Source organism: Budorcas taxicolor, chromosome 11 (assembly GCF_023091745.1).
Source record: "Budorcas taxicolor isolate Tak-1 chromosome 11, Takin1.1, whole genome shotgun sequence".
NCBI classification, from domain to species: Eukaryota; Metazoa; Chordata; class Mammalia; order Artiodactyla; family Bovidae; genus Budorcas; species Budorcas taxicolor.
The window spans coordinates 158,305,145-158,321,604 of record NC_068920.1 but is presented as its reverse complement, the minus strand read 5'-3'; the positions used below and the strand labels follow the sequence as shown (position 1 = coordinate 158,321,604).

Below are 16,460 nucleotides of genomic sequence, written 5' to 3'. Positions count from 1 at the left end.
TGGGTGGATTCTCTTAGAAACAAGTTCGGGTGGTTCACTTGAAAGGAGAAAACAGTGGGAGGAAAATAAATGCTCGCACAATTCAACTTCCACCACGACAGTCACTTTCATCGCCGATGGTTAAACCGGAGTCCACCAATGCGAAGGAAGTGACGGGCATTCCCAGACAAGCAGGGGAAAGGCAACCAACAGCAAGTCCATATCCACCTACTCGGATGTGGGAGCCAATGTGCGTGGCGGTCACTATGGGGCGCCATGCCGTCCGGTATGGTGTGAAAGTCTAAACCGGTGACAGACAGGTTATCCAGGACAGGGTCCTTCACACACCACCCACCTTCCTCTGTGTTAACACTGACTGCCCAAACTAGGCTGCTGAGTTAGCGGGCCAGACCAATTACCAAGTGGGATGACCCTGGGATCTGGGAGCATGAACATCAGGCTTCTATGAGAACCTTTTACTCAGGGGAAAAAAAAAATCTCTTCATTAACTTTGGGCCTCACTGCATGGCATGTGGGATCTTAGTTCCCCAACCAGGAACTGAACCTGTGCCCTCAGTAGTGGAAGCGTGGAGTCTTAATCACTGGACCACCCAGGAAACACTCACTTCACTCAAAATGGGGTCACAGAAGGCTCCAAAAATCCTTCCCTACAAGTCAGCTGTCAGTCCCTCACATCTCTCGCTGCCACACCCTCCAGGGAGAACCGGGGCCAGGCCTGTTTCAGGACTGAGCAGCTTCCCCACTGCCGTGCGTCTCATCGTTTCAACGCCACAGGTCTGACAGAGGCCAGTTTCAGAAGCTTACTGGCGCATGAGTGCGTGAGTGGGCAGGGCGGCAGGTGCACTGGGGAAACACGCAGACAGCTGGCGGGGTGGAGTGGAATTCCTGGCTGACTCAGGTGGGTTTCTCAACAGAGGCCTGAGCAAGCAGGAGCAGCTCTGAGGGGCAGTCAGGAGTGAAACATGGGCTGGGAAAACAAAGAGAGTAATTGTGACTGGAGAAAGGAGTAGATTGAAACACTGGCTCTGTCACCTACTGGCTGTGGGAATCTGGGCAAGTCACTCAAACTTCTAAGCCTCTGTTCCTACCCTTCTAGGCTATGGTTCCCTTGCAAGCTTCCCATGAAGATTAGAGATAACGGATATAAAAGTCCTGGTGACGTGTTTGCATCTAAATGGCTGCTCACGGCTTCTCAACAAAGAGTAGCTAGTGCTTTCTAATGCTGCTTTAGTAAGATGTCTTAAGAGAGAAGAGGGGACTGAAGGGAGCTCTGGGTCTTCTGCCCCCGGACTGATTACTGAAGCCAAACACGTGATCTGTAACTCACATTCCCTGTCTGTAACCTGGTTAAACTAGCCCAGAGCAGCCCCATTCACTCTGGCTGATTTCATTTACGGTAAGACTATACACAGAGTGGGGAAATGGGCAGATATATCTCTAATATTTTTGGCTGTGCCATGTGGCATGCAGGACCTTAGTTCCCCAACCAAGGACTGAACCCGTGGCCCCCTGAAGTGGAAGAGCAGTCTTGACCACTGGACCACTAGGGAAGTCCTGTCTTTGTATTTAATTGCAGAGACATGTATTACACTGCCCAAATGGATTGAATGTAGTAATTAAATGATTGATCATATGGCATTTAGAATTTACTTTTACTTCCCATTTACAATCATTCCTAGTTAACAGTTTATTATTAACAATATAAGGCTAACTGCAAGTCTTCAATACGAGACTGCAGAGTATATGAGCGCAAGAGACACAATAAGTATTTACTGCTAAAAACCACTAGACGAGATCCTAAGGGAATGACGTCCCTGTGGATGTTCCACCATGGATCTCACTCAGGGAACTGCGGAGGAAGGAACATTTCTAGCTGGGGCTGAAGAATGTAGCTTCCATCTCAGTCTTTGGCACTGCCTCGACACATCAAGGACTGAAAAGGCTGGTCCCTCAATGGAAAGAGACTTTGGATAATAAAGAACAAAACACATAGATAAGAAAGAAATCAAAGACAGAAGAGAGCATCCAGTCACGAGAAACGAAGTCTGCATACCTCGCCCTAAAGAGCCTTGTCTTCCCTTAATACCTTGGCACTGGAAAGGTCAAAACAAACAGAGAAAAACCAATCATGGCCCCAAACCCAAAGAATGGCACCCAAACAAGTCAGACAGAGAGTCTGAGGACACCTGCTTCATAGTCAGTTACACAGCCAGGGTGACCGACCAACAAGTAGCACACCGTGAGGTCGCTCCTCACAGCCGGACCTTTAACAGGCTTGCTGACCAGCCCTCAGTAAACCCTCCTGGGGCAAGGCAGCAAGATCCAGAGAGCAAGCTTCCTGACACAGAACCTGGTGGTGTCTGTGATTGGTCCTACTCATCTTTGTGTCCTAATCCCTAAATTCACCAATATGTTCTTCTATCCAGTCATCACTCTTCTTCACAGTCTAACTGCATCCTTGTTTGCTCTATACGGAGAACATTAACTTCCTCACCGAGTACGTGCATGCTTGTTTACAGGCACACTGAGTCTCTGTATTACAAAGGCAGGCTACGGGGAGCTCCATTAGGGTACTTCACAAATTCCTTTAACAAACTAGGAAAATCTATCTCCTCAGGAACCCAAACACACGGGTAAGCATTAACCCGCACCCATCCACCAGCCAGACAGAGGCAGGCCATCACGCCAGCAGGGCCCCAACTCACCCGGATGGTTTCGGACGCGAAGTGCCCTTCTGAGATCATCAGGTTACCGGTCTCATCCAGCTTCACGATGGCACCCGAGTTGGCCTGCACCTCGGCTTCGAAGGCTTGATGCTTCTGCAGCTTGCCCTGCCGGTGGATCGTGAAGTGAGCCATACCTGCCCTTCGGCACACCCTTCTGCTCCCCAGCCCCCACACCCCCGATTGTTCCCCCCCTCCTGCATCCCACTTCCTCTCACAACGGACCCTCACTCAGCATCCCACCCATCCCCCTGCCACCTCAATGACTCAAAAGCTCCGCCTGCATCTACACCTGCCCCCTGAAGCCTGGCACTGAGGACCGCAACTTGGCAGACAGCAAGATGCTACAGAATATCCTCATTTGCTTCTCTATCAGGAAACTAGCCTTTACGACATCCAATCCCTCTCAGAAGTACAGAACCATACTGAGAGCTTTTTCTTGGCATGTAGTGTTTATCCTTGACTAACCCACTCACATTCATTCATTACATGACACTTTTTTTTTTTTAGCTTGTTTTAGAAGCCATACTCTTTGACTGACTTGATTCACTACATTCCATTTCTCAGTACCTCTGTTTAATCACATGCAGAGCTGGGCAGGGCCTGCCCCTTCACCAGTGTTCATCATTTTCTCTTCTCAGATGACTCTGGCATAATAAAAGAACCATGGGCACAATCACTGCGCCACTTACTAAAAAGGAGTCTCTCACCAAAATCAACGAGAAGAAAGGCTTTGTCTTTTTTTAAAAAATAGCTTTATAAATTTTCACCAGCAACAACACTGTGAGTTAGCATACCTGTCTCAAAACACATACTCCAAGAGATCAACCCAGATCTTTCCTAAAAAAACTGAAGGATCACCAATGGTTGCCAAGCAGTGGACTGAGAACCATCAGCTTAAAGCATCCCCACAAGAGAAATTAGAACCTGCAGGATTCCACATTCATGCTCACTGATACAATCACTAAGGGCTTTCCAGAATCGTGAGTCAGTCCTTCCTGATGTCTGGCCTACATTCTCCCTGCCACTCAGTCTCTCAAGGTCATAACTCAGTACCTATCTTTGTACAAATTCTGAGTAATGACATTTGAGCTCCCATCTCAGACGCACCTGCAGGTTGGTTGGGTCTTTGTAATTCTCATCCGAGGCAATCTGAAGCTTTTCCTGAATCCATTTCTCCAGCTCCTCAGCATCTCTTTGGAAAAACTGGAATCGGTAGGAGTCTTCAAGCTTCTGGCGCCTCAGGGTCGAGAGCTCCTTGAAGCGGTGGTATCTGTCCAGGACCTGCTGCCGCCTCTCCTGGATGTCCTCGGCTGTCTCCAGCACTTTGACCCCGCTTGGGTCCATTTTCTGAAAAGGTAGCAAGCCCTGAGGTAAGTGCAAGACACCAAAATAGACTGAATGGAGATTTAATGGAATTAGCCTCTTGGAAGGAAATAAAGAATTCTGAGGGCCTGAGCAGATAATGAACTGCAGGCCGTCACGTCTCAGGATTTAATGGTGAAGCCCAGACCCCATGCTTCGTAAAGAACAGGTGCCCAGGTGGTGCCTCAGAGGACACCTCACCAGCACTGCAAAGAGACCAGGTGAGAGATGTGAAGGAGAGAACTATGATCTGTGCTGTCAGTTCTACAGAGCTTCGAGAATTCAAAGGGAACACCAACTTCGGAGCTCAAAGAATTACTGAGAAATTCACTCAACAGTCCTTTCATCTGGCCTGTGCATTTCATGGTGTGGAGATTAGAGAACATTTACTATTAACTCAGCTTTTCCATCTTTCTCCATCTCAGCCTGTTACTCAGTGAAGAAAAGGGAAATGATTATAAAGTAACAGTCTTTTTTCGGTGTTAAAAAATAAAACAATAAGTTCCCTTAAAAAAATCAAGTAACTGAGTCTTTACGATCACAAAGCAAGAGAATTTACCTAAAGTAGTGGATTTCTCAGTTACCGCATAAAAATCAATCCTACAAGTCTTCCTAGGGGTGCCAAGAGCCTGGGCAATGAATGGGCTTTACTTCCTCTGAGTGCACACAATTAAAAATCACAGTACATATTAAAAACAAGAAAGATAAGATGAAAAATTTGTCCTACCTGACTCTTACCTGCTCCAGTTAACCACAAACTCAGGCCAAGTGACTAGGTGGTACTTCCCCACAGCACTCAATCCACCTCAACTTTATAAACTCGGATTTCCAGACAGTTTCACCAAACTTTAATGTCAAAAAGAAAACCTGACCTATTTGTGGCAGAAAACAGTAACTGCTCATCTCAGGAATAAGCCATTTTATCCTCTAACCAAGGAAGGACGCCCAGTAGGAAACAGGTGGAGACTAACAACAATGAGCAATGCCTGTCAGTAACACGTGACCCCGCCTGAGCGGCCTTCCGCCTTGAGCCCAATTTCCCAGGATGACGAAAAACGCCAGGTGATAGTGAGATGGTCCCAAGACCCTTCTAACTTTACATTCTACAGAGAAGAGTCTGTGACTTGGGTGTTAAAACAAACAAAAAAAGACCAGTTAAGCTTTATGGTCTCTCCAGTTGTTTTTACATAACTTACACAAGGCAGAAAAATTGTGCTGCCTGAGAAACATTTGAGAGCTCTTCCCGTGATCCTGTTTGCCTCGCCCAGCCAACAGGAAAGGATTAGTGGGTCAAGGATTAGGTATTGAGGCCCCTCTGTGCTTCCACTCCCTGCCCCCACCAGCTGGGAGCTAAACAGCACTGCTGAGCTCTGGGCAGTTTCCAGCTCTTAAGAGATTAAAGCAGCTTCAAGAGGTTTCGAGAAAAGCACAGGCATGCACCCAGCCAACTCTGAGGACTATCTTTTTGTGAGGAGACCTGTCTTCTGAGGGAAAAGAATACGACGGCACTTCAGCCCTATCACTCACCATTCCTTCCAAGTTCCTCTCCACAGAGCAGCCAGTTATTTTTGTTGTTATTTTCCTACCACAAAGTCCAATTTATTTATTTGACTGTGAAGAGAAACAGATTCTTTGTCATGTCACTTCCACGTTTTGAAACCTTTCCTGGCTCCGTCTCAGAGAGGAAAGAACCCATCTTAAACTTTAGCTGGACCTTCCAACCTGGCCCAACACACCTGACTGGTAGGTCTCACTCACGGCCCCCGCCCTCCGTCTTGGCACAGAGAAATACCCTCCTCCCAAACACATTATCCTCTCTAAAGACTCCAGGCTGGTTGCTCAGGCTTCCTTTGCCAGAATGTTCTGTCTTTCCTCTGTCCAGATAACTCCCTTCAGGTCGGTACGAGCTGAAATGAGGAACTGCAGGATCTCGCCTCCTTACGAAGCTGCACTTGCTTCTTCCCTCCCTTCTTCTCGGACTTAATCACACTTCTCTGTAGATCTACACGGCACTTGCACATACTTCCCACGGTGTAATTAAGACTGAGCTACGCAATATATGTTGTGTCCTGATTCCTAGCAGACAGAGGTCATGAACAAATGTTTGCTGAGTGCTCCCGGAGCGGCAGCCCCGAGTTCACTGGTGAAGGTAAAGAGAGAGCTCAGTAGTCCACCTGGGTTTCATTTTCCACATTGTCCAAGTTTTAACAGCTAGATTCTGTGACTGCTAGAACGTGCTGACTGAAGCTACACCACGGGGTGCCAATCTAATGACCAGACCTGAATTACTGAGTTTGGGCGGCCCACACCCAGGACGGCTGCACTCTTTACCTTGGCAGGATGAGACCTTAGGAAATCTGGTTCAAGAAGGCACAGTTTTGAGCATCTGGTTGCTGGTGGGAGAGGTTGGGGAAAGGGAGAGTTAAGGAGTTTCGGATGGACGTGTACACTGTGCTATACTTAAAATGGATAACCAACAAGGACTTGCTGTATGGTAAGGGAACTCTGCTCAACGTAATGTGGCAGCCTGGATGGGAGGGGGGTTTGGGGGAGAATGGACACGTGTATGGCTGAGTCCCTTCACTGTTCACCTGAAACTATCACTACATTTGTTAACTGGCTACACCCCAATACAAAATAAAGTTTAATTAAAAAAATTTTTTTAAAGGCACAGTTCTGTATCATGAATAGATAGCCCATGTCTGAAACAGTAGTTTCTATTCTGAAAACAGGCTTCAAGAGTCCTTCATACCAAAAACTGAGGGTGGTCTGGGCAAACTAAACATCTGTTCAGAACAGGGTGGTTCTCGCTCACGCTGCAGCCCTAGATTAGCAGCTTCTTTGGGAGAAGGCTGACTTCCGACAAGGATCTTGACAAGAATCACTACCCTGTCCGCCACATTTAGTAGAACATAAACACTTCACTCATTCACCTGTGTTTTCTGCTCCAGGCAGATCTCGCATCAGACTCCCTCATCAACCCCGGGCGGGTCCACTTCCCTGACCAGAAAGTGGAAGTGAAGTCGCTCAGTCGTGTCCGACTGTTTGCGACCCCATGGACTGTAGCCTACCAGGCTCCTCCGTCCATGGGATTCTCCAGGCTAGAGTACTGGAGTGGGTTGCCATTTCCTTCTCCAGGAGATCTTCCCAACCCAGGGATTGAACCCAGGTCTCCAGCATTGCTTTACCACCTGAGCCATCAGGGAAGACGCCCTGATCAGAAAGCTCCCTCTCAAATGTTCTCTCCTCCCCACTCCCAACCTGATCAGTTAATACCATGAATGGTATTAACCCCTCCAAGCCTGAGGCAGGTGCCTCATCCTCTCCTGAAGCAGACGCCCTCACTCCCTCTCCCCCGCCCTTAGAGCATCACCACGTCCCATTCTGCCATGTGGTTACTGTTTTCCCTTTGTGTTTTGGTTAAGTTCTCTAGGGAATTCCCTGGTGGCTCAGATGGTAAAGAATATGCCTGCAGTGCCGGAGACCTGGGTTCGATCCCTGGGTTGGGAAGATCCCCTGGAGGAGGGCATGGCAACCCACCATAGCATTCTTGCCTGGAGAATCCCCATGGACAGAGGAGCCTAGCGGGCTGCAGCCCACGGGTTCACAAAGAGTTGGACATGACTGAGCGACTAACCACAAGAACTGGGGAATTTAGAGTTCCTAAGGAAATATTTTTAAAAAGATCTTCTCTTCCTCTCTGACCACAGAACGCGACACCTATTTAGAAAGTCAATTACACGCTGAACTTGGAAATAAAGAGGCGGCTGTCACTTCACTATTAAGTGATCAGGAGAAAGAAGGTTATCTAATAAGCAAGTGGTGGAGCTAGGGTGACCCAGGATGCTCTGGTTCCCAGAACAGCATGCTAGAAACAGGGATTCTAACGTGATCGGAGCTGATGCCGTTACTTTTTAATTCCTTTTACTACCGCTTATCTTGTCCATCCCCACCTGAGGGGAGGAAAAAGGAAGGAGGATATATGAATTATTTTATAAAAAAATCAAAATTACTTTGTTTGAGATTGAGCCTTCCTTTAAATTTTTTTTTTTAATGTGGACCAGTTTTAATGTCTTTACTGAATTTGTTACAAAATTGCTTGTTTTATGCTTTTTTTTTGGCCACGAGGTATGTGGGATCCTAGCTCCCTGACCTGCACCCCCTGTACTGGAAGGTGAAATCTTAACCACTGGACTGCCAGCAAAGTCTCAAGGCTGAGTCTTCTTGAAGTTAGTAAACAATTAGGGTTAAGAATAATTTATATACTTGCTCTGTTCTCATGTCTCCGGAAACAGTTAAGACGGAGAAACAGCGGGAAAACTGTGCGTCTACTTTGTTCGGTTATAACTTTCCAAGGCATGTACAGTCAGCTATACCCGCGACAACAGCTCGCTCCACTGCGGTGCCTTTCTGCAAGACGTCCCAGTCTCTGGAGTTTGTTCTGCCGCCCCTTATCAGAGGGTTCACTGCACTTCCTTTAGTTGTTGTGGAAATCTCTGATCACATTTGGAAGCAGCCCTTATGATGAATAAAAGAATGCCCATCATAATGCTGCAAAGGGTCCCCCTGAGCAAGCCCCTCTGCGGGGGTTCCACCTGCCCATCTGACCCTACCAATCCAGGGAGACAGTCCAGCGAGGCCCTGCTGAAATTAACCAACCTAAAAGGCCCTCTTTGTCACCCCAGTGAAGTAGAACAAGTCAATTCTATACCAAGTGCTCTGGGCAGGCAATAATGGACTTTTCTTTCCTGCAGTAGATCAGCTGACGTCAGGAGGCGGGAGCTCTGCCAAGTCTCCAAGGCAGCCGGGCATCTGCAAGCCAGCCGCGCTCGGCCTCTGCTGTAATCACACCAGACCCCAAAGACAGGCTCGCGGCGGCTCCTGCTATCCCTTCGCCTGACAGGGAGCTGTCCCTATACAAGTTCCAGTTTCTCTGGCTCCTAAGAGGGCCATTTCCACAGACTATACTGAACACCAGAACAAATTTCGTATCGACAACAAACTATTGCCACTCCAAGGCACCAGGGCCTCTGGCCCCAAACTCTGAGGGTTGGTGGATTTTCCACCAGGGTGCTGCGCACACTGCGAGGACTCCACCCCGAGCCAGAAATCCGCAGCTGATAAGATGGCTCCACAGAGAAAGCTCTGAGCTGCTCCCAGCCTTAATGGGATTAACACCTTTGGAGAGCTAGAAAGGAAGACTTTGGGAAATGTGCCATTAAAACACACACACACAAGCCAATCTCCAACCATACAGACCTATCTACAGACTCCACTAACTGCCTAAAACCCACAAAGGAGCCAAATTCCAGGACACTGATCAACTGCTTATCTCAAAGCACCAGAAGGACTCTGATTTTGTCAATCAGGTCTATGTTTGTGGAGAATGAAGGAGGGGAAGTGAATGGCTGGATGTATTCTCTGTGTAAGGACAGCTTCCCTTTTAAGGTAACTGAAGGAAAAAGGCTCAGATTTTGGCAACTAATTATTAGAGAAGACTGGCTATTTTTAAATGCTGCAATGCGGCAAGAGTGTTAGCTGCATCATTCAGCAAGTAATGTGAATTGAGCACAGGGGATAACACAGGAATTACAACTATGTCCTCTACTGTAATAAATAAAAAGGACTTGTCAACATTTGTACAACACTGCTATATCTCTGGGAAGAAAGGGGGTGTCTAAAGATGTGAATCTTGGCTAGAAAGTTCTAGTTCAGTTCAAAGCCATGCATGAGAAGGATTCCTCATAACCAACACCAACTTAATACACATTATCAACTGGAAATGATTCCTACGAAAGAAGCTGGCCATTAATTCCTATCTTTGTCTTCCTGATGATCACCCACAGACAGCTATTTGAGGCACTCTTTGGTACCTAGGGAATTCTGTAAAGCCTTACCCTAATCCACAGAGGCTACAAAACCACGATGTGAAGGGAGGGGTCTGTCCCTGGAGAGTGGGGAGTAGGAGTGGGAGAGGATACTGTTAAGCAACGGAGAAGACTGCAGAGACTCTCAAACCAAAGGTCAAACGCTTTGAACCCTGCACACCGGGCACCTGCAGTGAAAGAGCAGCTTAGGACACCTTCACGCGGATTTCACAGAGTGGAAGAATCCAGTCAGGAGAGTTTCTCTATGGAACCTCAGAAGAGAATACAATTGTGTCCAAGGCCAGAGGAGTCACTATTTGGAAACAGGGCGGGGACTGCGGACATCTTAGCGAACTGAACATCTTAGCCAGCTGAGCTTGCCGTGAGGGCAAGGGCATTTGACCACTGCAGAATGAATTCAGACCCCAGACAGGGCACCAGACACACTGTTGTTTTTTGTGTGTGTGCAGGCAAAGGGGTTTTCGGGACTAACAGGATGAGATCATTTGGCTCTACAGAAAAATTCATAAACATCACCCAGAGCAGAAGATCAGAGGAAGCGTCCATCGGTTTTGTGTTTGTTGCTTAGTCAGACCCCAAAGGTGCAGAAACAACAATGCCCTTTCTCCCTGGCTTAGAAAGCCAGCACATTTCCAGAGCAGGAGAACGGCATCCATGGACGTGGAAGGGCTCCCCCAGAACAAAGCACCAAAAATTAATTAGGGCCAGCACCCATAAAATTTGATGTTAATTGATTCTCAGATTAAGTGAACTGACTCAAAACCAGCTCAGCTACAGATTTTAGTGGTAGGCCTGAGGGTAAGCAGAGAGGTAACTAGTACATAACTTAAGAATTTCAACCATGGTAAAGCCGGAAATATTTTTGCTTAAACCACATTCCAATCAGGATTGTAGATCTGCACGTCAGCGTTCAGCTTGGTTAATTCATTTGAACTTGTTAGAAGGATTCTGCAGAGGTGAGCAAGGATTAAGCTTAAAGCAGCAAAAGATTCATTCATACTGCACTGCATCAAAATCCAGAAACATGGTTGAGAAAACTTACTCCTGAATGCCTCAAACACTACCTCGCTGCTACTTACCTTTTATAACCTGTAAAATTCAGATGAGAGGTATTTAAGTGCAAAATACTGTTACTGAGATTCAAAATATGAAAAAGGTATCATGTGCCCATTTTTATAAACCTTGCTTAATTATCCAGTCTGATTTATAAAAGGGCTTGCCTTGGATTTATCACCCATAATCACAGGAAATTTGCACAGTTTAGAGTTCTGCTTATGGGATATCAAGACACTAATTTTAAGCATTTTTCTTTTGGAAAAAGGTCCAATTTAGCAAACACTCAAGTACTGTATGTGTATAAAAACATATATAGTGAGTTTTTTAAACACGATAATGCAAGCTCCATTTCATTGTAAGAATTGTGGCAAAAAAAAAAAAAGTCAGTGGAAACAGGGAACAAACCCAAGTTTACAATATTTGTCAAACTGAAAAACACTATTTTTACATGTTTTCAGATTATACTTTCTAAATATCTAAGGTAATGTGTTTAGTCCCTTGGTTCTTAAAAACCAAGTAACCGTAATTAAAATTTTAAAAAAATTAGCAAACACTACATGCAAACACCAGTAGGGTGGTAAGAAATTAATATATTCATGCCTTAATAAGAGGAAGGTAAAAAACCAAAAAGCTTTGCAAATTTGAGAATAAATCTACTAAGACTTTTGTTCAAGTAACACCAGAGGAAAAAAACAAAAGCCCATACCCTATGCAATGTGCTTAACAGAAAGGTCATGCAGGCAGGGATTTCCCACCCCCCCTCCTTAGGATCATTCAACCTTTGCGACATATGGTCTTCACTGCAAGCCAGGCCAAACCGTAAAAGTAACACATCTCCTGCATGCTGCTCAAATACCTGGACTCTGCGTTTACGAAACGATGACAGCATGATGGAAGAATGTGGTGTCTAAAGAGGGAGCAGGGAGAGCAAGATAACAAGCTTCTAAGGGCAAACTGAACACAGTGATTTCAAAACGAAGAACACAGATCCTGAAAGATACATGAATACAGGTACAAATCAAATTTCAGATATTCTCCCAGCGCCCTTTTCATTCTACAGAGCTTCTAAATCCCACTAGGGACTTAAAACGTGAGAAAGAACCAAGGTTCCCTGGTATTAGCAGAGGTGCTGCCTTGGCCAAGTCATACCCTCTTCTGGGTCTCAGTCTCCCCCCTTTTCAAATAATCCTGAATACTACTGAATATCCTTTTTAACACTAGACATGCCCTCCTGCCCAACCCACATCCCGATAAATGAGCTGGGATTGCCAGTACTAGGTGATTTCTGTATTCCTTTCCATTCAGTCACAAAACAGTGTAACTTTGTGAAATCATCAGAAACGAGAAAGAACTCAAGCTACAGAGATCTAACCTGGGCCTAGTTTACTGGGACACCTCCTTCACAGAACACTATTTCCTGTTCAAAGCCCCTTTGAAAGGAACATGCAAAAGAGGTACAAGCGGAAGGGAGGTACAAGTGCAGCTGTTTGGGTCCACTGGCCCCCCAAGTGCTCACTCTGCATGCCTCCCCCGCATTCCTGGAGTCAGCATTTGCCATCAGGACGCTGCATTCTGCTACCTACTCTGACCACAGCTGATGGACCGCAGCAGACCCGGCGCATGACTAGCAGAGTCCTCGCATAGCCCACGGAGGATAGATTACAAGGCCGGCCTCACGCCCACTGTCCTTAGCGCAGGTTCAGCAATGCCAGGACTGTGGACTATTCCTGACACCCACTTCTCAGCACCTGCAGTCGGCAGCCCCCACAAAGGGAAGAAGGCAGGTAAAGGAAGAGCAGAGGAAATTCTAGCCCAGGGAACCAAAAGATATACTTAAAAACCAGCCCTCCCCATCTAAACTTGCTCATCAGATTGCTTGACAAGCTCATATTCGGAGCCTGTGACGTATCAGGTTTCTCTAATTATTAGATTACTATAAACACCCTGCCAAAGACCAAAACCATATCAGAGAATGTTACCCGGCTGATGGTTCACTGCAGGCATGCCTCACACCTGCCCAGCAGAGAGCGAACCCACCGGCTCTCCAGCTAGGTCCCTGGATAACAGCTAACACACTTTGAAGGTCCCTGGGAGTAATATTGGCCCAGTTACTAAAAAAGGCTTATAGCTAATTTCCTGCAGAGGTCTTTCCTGCAGCACATTTCCAAAACTTGGACTTCAACCTGACCTTTCAAAAAGCTGACATTAGCTGCAAACAAAAGGGAAAATACATGACTAGTCTGATGAGCTGGAACCTTGGCTCCATGGTTTCATACAGCTGAGTGTTCCCACTGCTGTTCTTCAGATTTTCTGTTTCCTGGCTGCAGACACCCCCACCCTTCCATCTTTGATACATTCTGTTTTAGCAAAGTCCAATTGCTATGACGACGCCATTTCTCAACACATTATGAAAATATTTCATATGCTCTCTCTTCTCTTCTTCCATGACAGCCATCATTTTAAGTTCTTCTAAAATAACATGAGGAAGACAGAACAAAGAGCCTACGTAGTTTAGGATCTATTATATAAAAGAGATTTGACAAGGTGTTGCACCATTTCAACCCAGCTTTCTGAGCCATTTAAGCTTTTAATTTAAAACACATTCAACCCTTAACTTTAACAAGCCCTTTGTTTAAAATACATTCTATCCCAGTACATCAAAGAGACTTTTCAAAGCAATTTTCTTTGGGAAGCGTCTAAACCAAATTCGCAGGGACGTCTTTCAAACAAAAGGCTGCTCTGTCATTCAACACTGGCAAGGCTGCAGAATTTTATACAAATAATATTATGTCCTCGACTCAAAAGACTTGGTCTGTCGGCACGAGGCGGGGGGGGGGGGGGTGCGCGGAGAACTCTTAAAGCTTTTAAGTTATTTGATTTGGGTCTCATACAAAGTCAAGCGCCGCATTTTCCTACTATCCTCATGCAAATTCCAGTTGGGGAAGGAAGATATGTTTATTACAGGAAAGAAACGGAGATGGCCAGTCCTGGACCCTTCGGCGTCCACAGAAGGCCAAAGAACCGCCACAGAGGATGAAATTAAGGTCAAAGAGCCCTTTACTCCCAGCTTTTCCTCCTTCCAGGGCTGGGTCGGCATTGCTGGCGGAGAGCTGGGAAAATGAGCTGCTGAGGTCGCTCCCAACCAAGGGAAGGGACTGGGGGCGGTGGGGGTGGGGGGAGCGTTCTGACGGGAGGAAGATGGGAGAAACGAAACGATCGGGGCCACAGCCCCCGCCCCACCTGCGACTACCGGATGGGGCCGGGCGGGGCCGCAGTCAGGCTTGCCGGGCGGGGGTGGGGTGGGGTAGGGTGCGGGGGGGAGGGACTCGGCGGCCTCGCCGCCCCCTCCTCCCAGTCAATGACATTCCAGCGGCCGGCGCCCAGACTCGGCCCCCAGGCGCCTTCGCAGCCCACGCGCCGCCAGCCGGTCGCCGCCGGCTCGCTCGGCTCCCCGCCCCACACTTGAGAGCTGCGAGGCCCGCCAGGCTCACCTGTCCGCGGGCCGGCCCCGCCCCGCCTCAGGGGCTGTCCGGCTCCCCCCCTCAGGGGTTGGCCGCCCTCGGGCCCCGCTCCCGCCCCGAGTTCGCCCGCTCCCCTCTCTCACCGGCTCCTGGGGGTGAGGGCAGTGGGTGCGTCGGGCCGGGGGCGGGGGTGCTGAGGGAACTGACGGGGCTCGGCGGCCTCCGCTCCTCTCCGTTCCCTTCCGCAGCGGGTAGTGGCGGCGACGCGCGCGCCCCGCCCCTTTTATAGGCGGCCGCGCGCGTTCCGGCGGCGGGCGGGCGCGAGCGCGGGGGAAGCGCCCCAGCACGGCGCGAGGGGCGGGGGGCGGGCAGCGCCGGCGGAGCAAATGGGGCGGAGCTCCCGCCTGCTCGCCGCCCGATCACCCGGCGGAAAGGGCCGAGCGCACCCGGACGTAGCCGAAGCGGCGATGCAGGGCGGCGGGAGGATGGGCAAGGAGCGCGCGCGCCACGGGTGGGGGTTGATGGTGCAGTGGAGGTCGCTGCCTCCGCCCGGGATGGTGGAGATGCTCCAGCCGCACCGCCCTCCCCGCAGCTAGGATCCTCCAGACCTGCCCCTCCCCGCCCTGCAGAAAATCTTCTGCACCCCCACCCCTCCGCCCCTGGGAGCCCTTCCAGGACTGCAGTGAAGGGCGGGGCAGGGCCATTGCTGCAGTCGGCCTGGGGATGCTGCGCGCCCCAGCCGGAAAAACACCCAGTCCCAAAGGGTGAGATCACTCGTGTGCTTCTCTTCTTCCTGTGCCCTTTCCCTAGGAGGCTTGTGCCCGGGACTCAAGTCAGCTTTCTCTCTGGTGAGGTTGGGGCAAGGATGCAGTTTACATCCGTCATTCTGAGATTTGAAGAGTTAACGACTTTTTATATTCTTACATCGAGCTTTCTGACAGTTCGCCAGTAGAATAGGATGCATTAGTTCTATTTACAAAGACGTTAAGACTCTTCTTGCCACAGTTGACTTTCCTTCATGTACCAGGCACTATGCTGACCATTTCAAGTGTGTTACCTTTTTAAAAAATGTTTTTGCAATAATTTTATGATTCAAATATTATTTCCTCATTTTACAAAAGAGCAGTCTGATATGGAAGCTGGGTCTCTTGCCCTGGGTCAGGCAGCTAGCAAGAGGAAAAGCAAGGATTTGAATCTGGGCAGTCAGAACCTTCTTAAACAGTGTGCTTTGCCATAGGAAAGGGAGGCATTGTGATGGTGGATGCTAGGATGCCGAAAAGAGAAACAGAGGATTTCTGGAATTTCTGTTCCTTACAGTCTTAGCAGTTTAAGGGCCTGGCTCTGTAGCTAGAAGCCCTCGATTAGGAAGCCCTTTCCCCACCCCCATTCCTGGCGACAGCTGGGCCTCAGCCATAGCGAGTAACACCCAGATCATTCCTGTGCAGTCAGGCAGACCAGGAGCTCTGCAACTCAGGAAGGCCTCCGCCTGCTGGTTACCAAGCACCGTCCCCTTTAAATAAATATAAAGGCAGTAGGCATTGCAGCAGGACTTGGGCCCAGGGCCCAACCCTGACCTTCTTGGTCCTCAGTAGTTTTGGCTTCTTCCCTGTAACTGGGATTTGCAATCAAGTTTCTAAGCTGCTCTGGCTTGAGCCCTGATCATGAAGAAAAACTCCCTTATTCCCTCAGAGAAAAGAAAAGGAGTGGCCACACCTCAAAAGTGGCTTTACAGAATCTGGAGGAAAAACGTAGGAGGATGAGAGGCATTTCCTGCAATCCTCCATGCAGAGAAAACAGGCCCGGGTAACTCCTCCCTGGGGTGTGCATTTCTGGGAACAGCTGATGGCGTCCAAGGCCTTTCCTCCAGTGGGTAGCAGCAAAATGTTTAATTGAGTATTCAGGTCTGGGTGCAAAATGGCTAACACAATCATGGCTCTCCAAAATTCCCAAGACCTCCTGCTCCAGCA

At 48.3% G+C, this 16,460-nt stretch overlaps 1 protein-coding gene across 9 annotated transcripts in view; it reads right to left on the bottom strand.

Moving 5' to 3' along the window:
- Positions 1–14,725, bottom strand: part of SPTAN1 (spectrin alpha, non-erythrocytic 1) — a 58,197-nt gene extending 43,472 nt beyond the window's left edge. For 5 of the 9 annotated variants that reach the window (XM_052648552.1, XM_052648557.1, XM_052648558.1 and 2 more), the window contains exons 1-4: positions 14,637–14,725; positions 11,889–12,022; positions 3,834–4,073; positions 2,706–2,831 (exon numbers count right to left, since the gene is read on the bottom strand). In XM_052648552.1, the coding sequence (XP_052504512.1) occupies positions 2,706–2,831; positions 3,834–4,073; positions 11,889–11,921 (399 nt within the window). In that variant the 5' untranslated portion in view covers positions 11,922–12,022; positions 14,637–14,725. Of the gene's footprint in view, positions 1–2,705; positions 2,832–3,833; positions 4,074–4,815; positions 4,872–11,888; positions 12,023–14,523; positions 14,535–14,636 lie in introns of those variants that run through there. The other 4 variants (XM_052648560.1, XM_052648553.1, XM_052648555.1 and 1 more) reach the window with 4 other exon arrangements.
- Positions 14,726–16,460: the final 1,735 nt, after the last annotated feature.